The sequence below is a fragment of the Fringilla coelebs genome (genome assembly GCF_963513975.1).
Source record: "Fringilla coelebs genome assembly, chromosome: 7".
Lineage (NCBI taxonomy): Eukaryota > Metazoa > Chordata > Aves > Passeriformes > Fringillidae > Fringilla > Fringilla coelebs.
This window is the reverse complement of record NC_140035.1, coordinates 14,464,798-14,476,921: the sequence shown is the minus strand read 5'-3', so window position 1 is coordinate 14,476,921 and position 12,124 is coordinate 14,464,798. Positions and strand designations below refer to the sequence as shown.

At 40.4% G+C, this 12,124-nt stretch overlaps 1 protein-coding gene across 4 annotated transcripts in view; it reads right to left on the bottom strand.

The window, feature by feature from the left end:
• Positions 1 to 12,124, bottom strand: part of SMARCAL1 (SNF2 related chromatin remodeling annealing helicase 1) — a 33,554-nt gene that overhangs the window by 8,380 nt on the left and 13,050 nt on the right. For all 4 annotated transcript variants that reach the window (XM_084208973.1, XM_084208972.1, XM_084208974.1 and 1 more), the window contains 3 exons: positions 11,823 to 11,981; positions 10,010 to 10,075; positions 2,214 to 2,354 (listed from right to left, as the gene is read on the bottom strand). In XM_084208973.1, coding sequence (XP_084065099.1) covers positions 2,214 to 2,354; positions 10,010 to 10,075; positions 11,823 to 11,981 — 366 coding nt within the window. The remainder of the gene's footprint in view (positions 1 to 2,213; positions 2,355 to 10,009; positions 10,076 to 11,822; positions 11,982 to 12,124) is intronic.

Genomic DNA, 12,124 nt, shown 5'->3' with positions numbered 1-12,124 from the left:
ACCCTTCATCCTTACACATCTTCAAAAGCCTTGCAAAGCCTCTCTGGTTCTGTGCAATTCTACCTCCACTCATAATGCTGCCAATTTCAGGACAGAAGGCAGAATTTATTTGAGTATTGACAGCAGAGGTACCACAACAGTTCTTCAGAGAGGATGCAACTCCTAGCACAATCTCAGGTTAGAGCTACAGCAACAAACGTCAGGGATACTCTACAGTCATGAAGGAACCAACTACAATAACTTTTAAAATTTTTTCATTACCAAGTGGATCCATGGCAACCCATATTCAGCAGTCCCATCTTTTTCTGTAATGCTATCTACGTCACTTCATTTCTAGCAGCCCTACTTCTCCAAAAAACCAAATTCCTCCTAGGTTCATGCTATCATTTACTGACATTAACTGTAACAAAATGTCCCAGGTGAGCATAGAGAAGACCAACAATGTTCAGCTGTCTAGGAGAGGCAGGTCAAACACAGAAAGAAAATTGTACTAGAAATCCTGACGAGGTTTTAAAGGGAAGCTGATATAGACTGTGAGCTCCATGCTGAGTTTCACTGAAGGTTAAGTCATTTACACTGGACACACTATTACAACCTGGATCCTGTAAAACAATTTTATTTCTTTCATCCAAGGTCCATCTACCTCATAATTGAAATGACAGATACTTGTGTCGAACTTTACCCTTAACAGGGCTTATCAAACTCCAAACCTACTTATGCTGCAAATCAGTTTTCCTTTTTATTGCAGAAAACCAAGAAAATTAAACTGTATTTCTTCATTTCCCTCTAGGAACCATTCTGAAAGGAATGCTAAGAAAGGAATCTTTCAGGTTTAAAGATAATGAAGCTTACCAGAATGTTGCAGTGCTGGGAAAGGACTGGGAAGTCTAAAACAGGAAATTGCAACACACTGCAACACCAGAAGATGTGGCCTCTCCCTCCATATGATTCCTACTATGGATGGAGACCCAGGACTGATGCTCTGTGATTCTGCATGCTAATGGCCTTTCTCTGATCAATGGCACCAGCACATGACTACCAAAGCCAGTTAAGTGCTCCTCTGACTTGCACACTTGCACATACACAGAACAGCACCACACTGGCTATGAAAGCAAGTGGGCATTCAGATCTAGAAAAAAGGGGATCCAAGAATTTTATATGACACTGCAGTAAGAATCTTCTTGGTGGAAACTTGGTATATGTTAGCTACTCCAAACAGAAAAGAAAACAAACACAAAGAGCACTACAAATAGCACTGAACACTGATGATGCTCTCAGCTCTTCAGTAAATATTTTTGAACACGGAAATGGTCATTTGGTGTTTCCAACCACTTTGCTGAACACTGTGAATTAGAGCTATAGGAAGATTTGAGTCCCTCTTTTGTGTCTATGCAACCAGCACAGAAGATCCTAGAGCCTTTGTGTACAAGAAGCAGCAGCAACAGCTCTTCTCTTAGCGGTGTGTGTTCCAACACACACAACAGCCCTAGGGATGGCAAATCCAAGTACAGGTGAGTTGCCCATACCTTGGCAGCAAGGCAGACATTTGCTATCATGGCTGCAAATGCTGGCTTCATGCAAAGCCAAATTCTTGCAGTGGTTGGACTCAGTAACTCTGTGGAAACAACTGCTGAGCAGCTGGCAGAGGAGTTATTTTCAAAATATGCTGAGGACTGCATCCATTTCCTAAATTAGAAGAGGGTGGAATACAAAGATGTAGTCTCTAAGTCTTCAATTTTTTTACTTACCTGGAGGTATAAAATCCAAAATCCCAAGCAACAAAGCCCTTTATCAAACAGTGACTAAGACTAGAAATTAGGTTTCTTTGTTTGCTGTTTTTAATTTTTTTTAAAATCAATTAGCCCAAATCTGCAGCTGCTTAAAGGCCCCTTAGTTACTCTATCGCTTTTAAAAACTGGTAAGAATAGGCTCCTTTCACCAGTTATGGCCACATTTGTTTGGGGATTTTTTTCCCCATTTTTATTTCCATGGCTTTCAGGGCAAGAAACATTACTGCCTTCACATCTCAGGCTCACCACTGCAGCACCTACACCTCCTCGGCTTAAAAACTTTCAAAATGTTCCTCTGCAGAGAAACTTTCTCAAAAAAGATGCAATACAGTGCAGAAAGAAGAAGGAAGAAAAAGCCTCCACATTTTGCAAAAAGCCAGTGCTGTTTGCAGAGTCCCATGTGGCCCTTTGCCAGGGCAGTACCTTCCTGGCATCGCAGTAGCGCAGCCCGAAGGAGTGGAACAGCGGGAAGAAGCTCGGCTGCACAGCGGCGATCTGCGTGTAGAGCTCCGCGGGCCGCGACATGGCCGGCGTTCCCGAAAGCAGGATCACTCTCTTGGCAGCCTGGGAAAACCAAGCAGGGCATCATTACCATGCAGCTTACAACACAGCAGAACTTAGAAGTCACCACAGTCCTGAAAGAAAATCCCAGACCCCCCATTCAAATACCCTAAATGGAAGAGTGCTTCATCTTCACAGGTACTTTCAGCTATCGTTGCCTGAAAATCTTCAAGCCCAGTACTTCAAACTTCCAGGGACACACAGTTTCTTAATACCCATCCACATGCTCTAAGAGAAGGGTACATCCATTTTTACTACAGTACTTTCTGAATCAGCATTTACCCACTAGACACATCTTATGCCTGGCTCAGCTTTTCATTTGGCATCAGCAATCCCAGGAAAATGACACACCCTCGCAAGTACATCCCCATCTCCAAAATAAATTCTCTCATAATAAACCTGCCACAGCAAGCCACAAGCAGACTGTCTTTCTCACAAAAGCAGAAGAGATACAAAGAGGAAGGATTTTTTCCTTACTTCTTTGTTTGGTTTTCTTTCAATTATACTAGCAAGGACTAAAAAATGAAGCTCTCTGATGCAGGGCCAGAAGAAGATCTGACAGCCAGTGGTGAGTGTAGGCACACCTGGCTGGATGCTAGAACATGAGAGAATAAATACAAATCACGTAAGAAAGAAAAATATGTTGTAGGGGAGACAGGAAGAGGACAGAAAGCCTGCATCTAAAGCAGGTGCTCCCAAGAAGAAGGGGCTATAGACATTAAAGTATCCAAGGTACACTTCTACCTTCATACCACCACTACTACCTAATTCTATTATTAGATAAAAGCTATGAATTTCTACTGCTGTAAATTCACATATTGTAGTTAAATTACACGTGCCTTGCAATTTCCTACATGGTTTAATGCAGGTTCATTAAAATAACAAAGAGATTGTTGAGTGACATCTGTACCAACAGCTCATTCACATTTAAATGAAAAAGAAAATTAAATTCTTTTATCATTTCACTGAGATCAACAAGTCACCCAGATCTATTCAGCTGTTTCATCCACTTACCAACCAAATCTGGTGGAAAACGAGTTCCGGAAATTAATTCAAGACTCTATCAGCTATTTATATATAGGTTGTGCTCAAGGTGGGACTTGCCTTCTCCAATAATCCCTACTAAACAGATCAGAGGGAAATGTGATCACCACCAGGATCAGACAATTCTCATGAACATTTAAAAAAGCAGAATAGTTACTGAATTAAGTAAGAGGAAAGGTCAAACCTTTGAGCATGTCAGAAGGTGAGAGTTTGCACAAGACAGAGGTGCTGATGCTACTCAAAAGAGGAAGGAGTCACAGAGACCAGAGATACCATATCCCATGAGGAAACTGATAAGCAGAAATTAGGTGCTTTTTAAAAATTAAGGTAACGCTAGAGGACAACTGAACAGAACCTAGACAATATCTGACACCTAGCAGAAACCTTTGAGGAAGAAATTGACACTACCCTGAGAAATCTGCTAAAAAGCAAGACAAGGAAGTCCCACAAGTGCAAGAAACCTCCAAATTAAACTTGTTCCTCATGGACCAGCAGAAGGTAACTGCCAGAAAAAGGCAAACATGAAGGCATGGAATGACAGACATCTCATGTAAGAAAACTCTGCATCAAGCTAAAGCAAGAACACACTCAAAGCAGGGACATAATAAATGCAACATAAACCCAACCTTGTTGAAAGGGTTTATGCCATTCTCAAGGCTCTTGCTTCTCAGAAGGTGTTCCCTGGGAGCTGCACAAGATGAAGTTGGAACACTAATTCTCCAGTAGCTAAAATAATTATTCAGGCTCCTTCACCAGTCCCTTAATAAGTGTCAAAAGAGAGGATGATGAAGTTACAAATTATTTGAATTCTAAACTTGTCCAGCTGCTGTTTTGCTGTGCGTGACTTATTTCTGAACAGACAGGGTATTCAACCACTGCAAGCTCTTACCAGGAGCTGTGACGTGTCTTCTAATTAACCATTTAAAGCAAACTGAAAAGTAAAAAAAAACAATAAAAACAACAACAAAACCAACCAACCAACCAACCAAATCCCAAAAGACACTAACTCTACAAGAGCTGTGAAAAACTTCAGAAATTCATTCCAGAAAATTTCACAGAACATATAGGTGGTCTAACTCATTATCCCAAAGGTCCCTTTCAGTTTTAAAACCTGTGACAGATGGAGCTCAAGAAAGAACAGAAGGAAAAAAAATCCTAGGAAGACAAATGTCCAAGTGTTGAAGGCTGACTTAAATTCTGGATGAAAGAAATGGCTTTGATTCCCATTTTTTTTCCTAGTGGCAACTCATTTTGAATAGATGCCAATGAAGATTTGCTCCTGCAGAGAAGTCTCTACTGAGCACTGCTTAATTCTTGTTTCCTGCTGAACCTTCTGTGCTGCCAAGAGTGAGCATGTACCCTCTTTCTTCAAAGGTCTGTAACAATAATATGGAACGATGCCACAGAAAATAAGATTGCAGGGGCCAGAAAGTACTTTCTAGCAAAATCAGATCTTGTAATCAATTGATACATATTTCCACACAGATGAACTAACATTAGCTGCTCAGTTGCATTTAGGCATGAACTTCACAGAACTGGTGGAGACCTGGTCTGCAGTTCTCATTTACTAAGTAGCCTAAGACAAATGTGGCTTTGTAGCATTACAAAATACACCAGCAAGAATTAATTCCACAGCTGTGAAAACATTTACAAAAGTCACTTCTGAAAGTCAAAGAATAATTTATGAAATGATGGTACTTAATCTAGAGGTCAAGACCCAGCAACCAACGATTGAAAGGGGAGTAGGCAAGGCAGAGGGGTTATGTGACAGACAAATAATTGAAACACACAAAGAGCCTCATTAACATACAATGACTGTCTCTGTGTTAAATGGATTTCCCAGCAGGAGCTCTGCCATATGCTATCAGACTGACACACTTTTTTATATAAGTGTGCCTGGTTCTGGCTCCACATTTACTCATGTCCCTAGTTTTTGATTACTGTGTCATTTTACACTGCTTAGCTTAAGAATAGCTTATCCTGCAAAATGAAAAATCTGAGAAGGACCATAATAAAATAATCACCTGATGAAATAGAAGATGTGATAAAGGGGAAGAGTAGCAGTTTCTTTCAGGAGTTTGCTTCTTTACTTGGGCAAGAGATCGGGCTCCGCATTTCGTAAGATGAAATTATTCCAAAAAAATAGAAATACTTTTCCCTATTGTTAACTGACATCTAGACAGACAATGTGTGTCAAACAGAAGTGATAAGCTATGACTGAAGCAAATTAAACTGCCTTCCTATTCCAAGGAGGAAGGAAAAAAAATTGGAAGGTAAGAACAGATCTGAAGAGGAAGCCCTGAGGGCCCACAGCTTCTTCAGTTTCAAGATGAAGCTCCTTCTCTCAGCAGGTGACAATAAGGAAAGGTTTATTTATCTAATCCATATTTGTAGCACCTGAAGACAGCTGCTGTTTATTTCCCGACAGAAATAGAAATTTTCATGTTCCCTCCTCACCTTCTACCTTCAGCACTGACCTGTTTCTCTCCACTGTTTTTAAGTTGCTGCTCTAAGGCAGCAAGCATAAAAGGTTTAGACTCCAGCCACACAGTGTATTTCGACTCCCATAACAAAACCAAAGACCTTTAACCCTGCAAACATCAGGATGTGTATCAGACTATTAACTGGAACACCAGCTCAATGGGAACAATCAAATTAGCAATATTATCCATGTGCTGGAGAGCAGTGCTCATAGAGACCACAAAGAGTATAAGAAGATTTAATGCCACTGGAATTTTTTATTAGATAGTACCTTTTATTTATCAGTTTCCAGTGCAGTTCTTCATTACTTACTGTAATGCTTCCAAAAAACTCATCCATTTTCCATTGGGACCTTCCCTAATTTCCATGCCTTGCAGTATTCCAAGCAATTGCAGAAGAATAAAGACCATGCAGCACCTTGGCTGGTCAAAATAAGTAGAGTCCTTTCCACTCTGGTCCCCAAGAGAATCCCACTACAGATCAGTGACAAACTTTTGTTTTGTTTGTTTCTTCTCCATCCACATCCCTGAGGCTTTGCTGGTTTAAGGATATTGGTAGTATGTATACACCCTCTCCTATGGTTATGTCTCTAAACCAGTCTAATCTTAGCAGGAAAAAACAAAATGCTTACAAGAAGTGTAACACTATTGACACTTTCTGTCTCTGAGAGAAGCAGATCCAGGGCAGAGGTGAAGGGAAAAACCAGTATTGTCAGTATGCCTAGAAGAACTTAGTCCCAAACACGAGACTACAGAAAACAGCAAGGTGACAAGCAGGTCCTATTACCAATTGACACAGCTTTGAGTTACCTAACGAGGCCTTTTGGTGACTCAACTGCAGCCCAACAGCGTGAAGCTATTCTCACTTTGATGTGCATGGAAACAAGACAGAAAGACCGCTTTGAACACAGCAACCTCTAGCCCCTGAGTACATGAGAGCTGCTGCACTGGGGACAAATCTCAGGCAGCTGCTGGCACAGACCTGCTGGTGTGAAAGCTGGCTGATTTTGAAAGCAGCATTTCTGCCACATGACCAAACATCAAAGGACTATTTTCTACTACGGCTTTCAATCCATCCTTCTCCATAATTCTGCAGGGTAGCACACAGATCGTGTGCAAACTCTACCACCTCCTTTCACTTAGGCAGACAGAGCAAGTCTGCACACCCACAAGTTTGCACATCCACTGGAACATGAAGGGAATTAAGATATATGGCCTAAACATCTTGCTGCTGCTATTTCACGCTATCTTACTGTTCATGCAATTATAAGTTCCTCTCAAAGTTCTGTCCACTAACAGTACTTTTGGCATAACATGTCTATACATTTACTCTAAACTGATGACAACCTGGGGTAAGCCATGAGGCAGTGAGCACAGCCACTGCACACATCCAGCCATTACAAAATTTCTTCCTCTGTCTCAAGTAAAAGTTTTCTGAATCTCTGTCAGGGTAGCAGCTAAGTATGTCAGAAAAGATACTGAGTGCTGCACAAAATTTGCAGCTTTTGTTAATATTAAAAAGATGTCTAAAAATCCCCAATGGGCAAACTTAGGTGACAAGTTTAATACATGGCTTTGCTTGACAATTCCATACCACACTTGCTCTGCAATATATACAGGAGAGCAGGAAAAGATGAATTATGACTGACTGGCTAAAAACACCACTTCCTTTTGAAAACCTGTCAACATCAGACATAAAAACTAAAATAAGGCTTTAAATGCTGTAACAATGAGATGAAGATTTGAGAGGTGGGGATTCAGCTTGGCTATCTAACAAGACAAATTAGAAACTAATATCCAAGGTATGTCATCTTTATTATAAATGTATCAATTTAATCCAATTATTGTGCAGTTCTGTATAGACACAACAAGTTATGTATTTCATTTACTATTCAAATGGAGAAGTCAAAAGAGCAGATTCTATCAAGACAGAAATTTCTGTCAGTTCTATCCGTACTTAATTAATTTTTTAATCTCCAAAATGTTTTAACTTAGATCCGTCCAGTGACATTATGGACTCATAAATCTTTGCAGCATGTAAGGGCCAAGGATCACATTTCTTAAGTAGATCTGGTTTTTTTGGTCCCTAAAAGTCAGTTCAAGCTTTTATATTTTAGGATACTGAGATCCTCATAGGAAATACCAGCAACTATGGCAATTTCAGATAGTTTAAAGTGGTATTATGCTAACAGTTAGAAGTGGCATTGCTCAGAAGGTAGACAAAGCATGCATTAGCTCTGGGGCCTCTGGTTACAGCACTGGCACAGCTGCACACTGTAACCTTAAGGTAGGGACTGGGGTACTAGAAGCAGTTTACCTCTCAAGGACTTGCATACAGCCACACCTTTTCCTGTTCTCTTCTAAGAGCCCTACTGCTGCTCAAATCTTTTTAACATAAAGAATGCAAGAATAAGAATATTATCCTCAGCAGCATGTTTAGCCACACCTCTTATTCAGTAATTTCAAGCTATCGTGTAAAAGAATGAAAATACTCCCATTTCTATCCCTCTGGCTACTTGCTATAGGTATCACATAGTATAGTTGTTAGATTCAATATTTAAGTGATGAAAGCTCCTGATGATTTGGCAGTTCCTTCAAATACAAAAATACTGGTGTGATGTGTTGTGCCAGGAGTGACCACAGCATCACTCACTAGGAGCTGAAGGCACACCTGCCAAAGGGGATAGTTTTAGAGCAAAATGCCTATGCTGGAAAGCAAGAAAAATGGCTATTACAGCAAGTACTTCAGAAATTTCAGTCAGCAACAAGGCAAACAGAATTTACCTGAACATCTAACACAAAACATCTGGTACTGCATGTTCATTGCAGGTGAGATAATGCACCATGCTTCATATGAATATGAAACTCTTAATGCTTTCAGAAGACTGAAATTCAGTTTCAGAAACATCAGCTCTCAATTCTTTAAGACCAGTGATGTGACAGCATAAAACTGTAAATACTCAGGAAGTGCATACAGGCAATTAACCTCTGCCTAACAGCTACCATCTTTCACTCTCATATCTTGCAGCCTGAAAATACTTTTGACAAGCTGATCCTTACAAAGCTTCAAGTAGCAAAGGATGAGGCTGTTTTTTGAGCAGTTTGCTCAAAGTGAGGGCGAATTTGTTATTTTCCATGATTTTCAGACATACACCCTAATTACTGTATTTCAAACTGCTCATAGAATTGGACCTCCTACTTAAGCTTCCAAACATTAAAAGCCTGAAGTGATTTGAAAACCAAGAGAAGACACGAGTCAGGCCTTTAAGGAGAACAACCAAGTTATTCAAGGACAACCATCTTCAGCAAGCCATTAAGAATCTTGCATATTAAAGGTGGTTGCTATAAAGCCATCACAGATCAGATCTTCTCTTTATACACACTGCTGGTTAATTGCTGAAGAGGAACTGCATCTACCTTCTTCCAATGTACAGACTCTGCAGTGTCTAGAAACTACCCATAACTTTAATCTGTATCTGTCAGAGGCTACCAGGATGAGTTTGATTCTTTTATCCCAGGCCAACAGGCAAACGTTAGAATTTACATTTTCTCCTGGTATCTTATAATTGACTACTGCCTCCCTTCTGTGGGCACTTGTCCTATTAGCCTCACATTCAGCCATTTCCCAGTAGTTCTGTACATGTAACCAGCAGGAATGCTCCTAAACCCCAGCCACACAAGTACACTGGAAGCCTGCAGTAACAGTCTAGAGCCCTAAAACCAGGGAGGGGCCCTACGCAATGCCATTCTGACATGCAGCAGCAATCTGTGTGCCAAGAAGTAACTGATAATGATAATTTTCATTTAACAAGCTATTTTGACACCACTATATTCTGTCTACTCTCCCTGAATACATTCAGTAAGTTCTGACATTCCCTCTTCCCTGTCATCATAGAACTCATTTGTGGCAGTACCACAATTATATTGAGCTTTTGAAGTTGTTTTGTTAGGTTTTACCGTCTAATATTTGCATGGAAACAAGTGGTAAAGTCCAATTTCAGTCCTGGATCTACACTATTACCTGGATTTCCCTTTACACACCTCAGCTGCTGGCTCCTAAACCTGGTAAGTGGAGCTACACTGCCCTGGGAGCCTGAGGTTAGCAATCAGAGCTTTGGCACCCAGCATACACACCTTGAGTAGAGGCATGGCAGCTTGGCAGCGTGCAGTTTTTGTGTTCTTCAGGAAATGAGATTCATCCTGAAACAAAACAAGCATGAAAGCAAAGTCAGTTCAGATCCATAGTCCAAATGCAGGTCACAGAATAAATTCCCAGTATTCTCAGCTATCTAGTATTACAGGCCTTTCATTCAGGATATTTCAGGCATTGGAATAGTCACATCAAATTCTAAACAAAAAGACAGGATGCAGAGTAGCAGGCTTCCTGCACTCAAACCTGCAGCTGCAAGCAAATGGAACAAAATCAAACCTTGCAGGCATGAATCATAAATGAACACCAAAAAAAGTGAGCAGAGGGGGCTGGAGAGGGGATGAGAAAGAGGAATATTATTTCCATAACTGATACTCATTTGCCCCTATGTGTCTTTTAAATGCAGCAAACATAGGAAGCCTATACAGTGCCAGTTCCCTTAATAAGGGGTTAATGCAAATGATAAAGAAAAAAGAAATCTAATTAAGATCCAACTGTTCTGCTGATAGGGCTCACCAGGTGGGTAATAGTCTCCTACTTCAGACATCACCCTCAAATGGGCTTCACTTCAACTGCTATAGTAAGGCAGAATTTAAGGCACAAAAAGCAGTCAGCACCCTTTAAGGGTACATTCTCATCTTTCCATGTGTGTAGAAACAAGCATGCAAAGACAATGTAACTGCTAAGCCTCTCAGACACAGCCTTCTTCCTCCCAAATAACAAATAAGCTACATTAATTTTCCCAGCCACCAAAAGAGTGGATGAAAGAGCAGGAAAGCTCAGCACGCAGTAAGACTACTCTCATCTGTAAAAACCTACCAAGGGTCCAAATTTGAACATAAAAACACACAGAAAGGACATCTGCCACTTCAGGGCTGGTTGAAAGTTCCAAGGCAGTAGCCTCAAGCCTACAAAAATAATAATCTGCATTTCCACCTTGACAGAATGTTTAGTCAGCATATGTAGGAGACAAAATATAAAAATGAAAAAGATCAGTTCCCCCATGAGTAGCTTGGTCTCCAAAGAACTCCATCTATTACCACATTCTCATCTGATGCTGAGAAACAGAAAGATTAGTATGTTCCAATTGTCACAATCTTTGGGCAGGTGTGTGTGTGCTGAAAACCAGACTGAGAACATCAAATACTCATAGTAAGCCACATATACCCTTTTGCTCTCTATTGATCCAAGCTGGATTTGAAACACCAGATGTTTTGAATTTTTAGTAACTGAAATCCAGAAAAATGCCATTTACTGTGGCTCTATAAAACGATAAAAACTGGAATTTGAAGTAATTTACAAAAGAAATGATACAAATGATCAAAGAAGGCTTAATGCAGATTGTCAGTGGAACACAAGCTAAGGGAGATTTTTTGGATGCTTTACCCACATATTTGATGTTGAAAGGTTATCTGGTTTACTGGATAAACACTAACACCACCCTGAAGTCCAAGACTTAAGAAGATACAATTCCATGATTACTGTACTGACACACCACATTAAACACTTTTCTCTCCAGCAGAGGACACGACCAAGCACAATGAAATCAGAGAGGCACCATAACCAGTAAAAGTGAAAACACAGCCTTAGGATTCACAAAGGAATTAAACTCTACTAGTTATTTCAAAAGGTTTCAGAGAAACCTCATGCCTGTATTCATGAGGACAGCTGTGATCACAGCCACAATTACAAGATACTTTCAGTCCTAAATAAGGCCCACTTCACACTTCTTTGCTGTACAAAGGCTACCCCATTTGCAGCATACAATTAACTTGAAGATTTTCATGTACCACTTACAACAATAACTACTTGGAATGTGCTCTTAAGTTGCTTGTCCATCCTGCTGAGGAGATCAAAACTGATGATGTTGATCAAGCTTCCTGTTAGGTTGTCTTTCCCACTCACTATGACATTGGTGCTTCCTGGACTCAAGGATGGAAGCCATCTGTGAAATGCCTGGAGGAAGAAGAAAGAAATTAATTGCATTCTGGTGCTTATCTTCTTTGTCAAGATCCCAAAGCACTACACAGAATATCCTCATGAATATTTAGAACATGGACCCACCCCATCCACCATTAGACATCACTTTGGAGCACAGT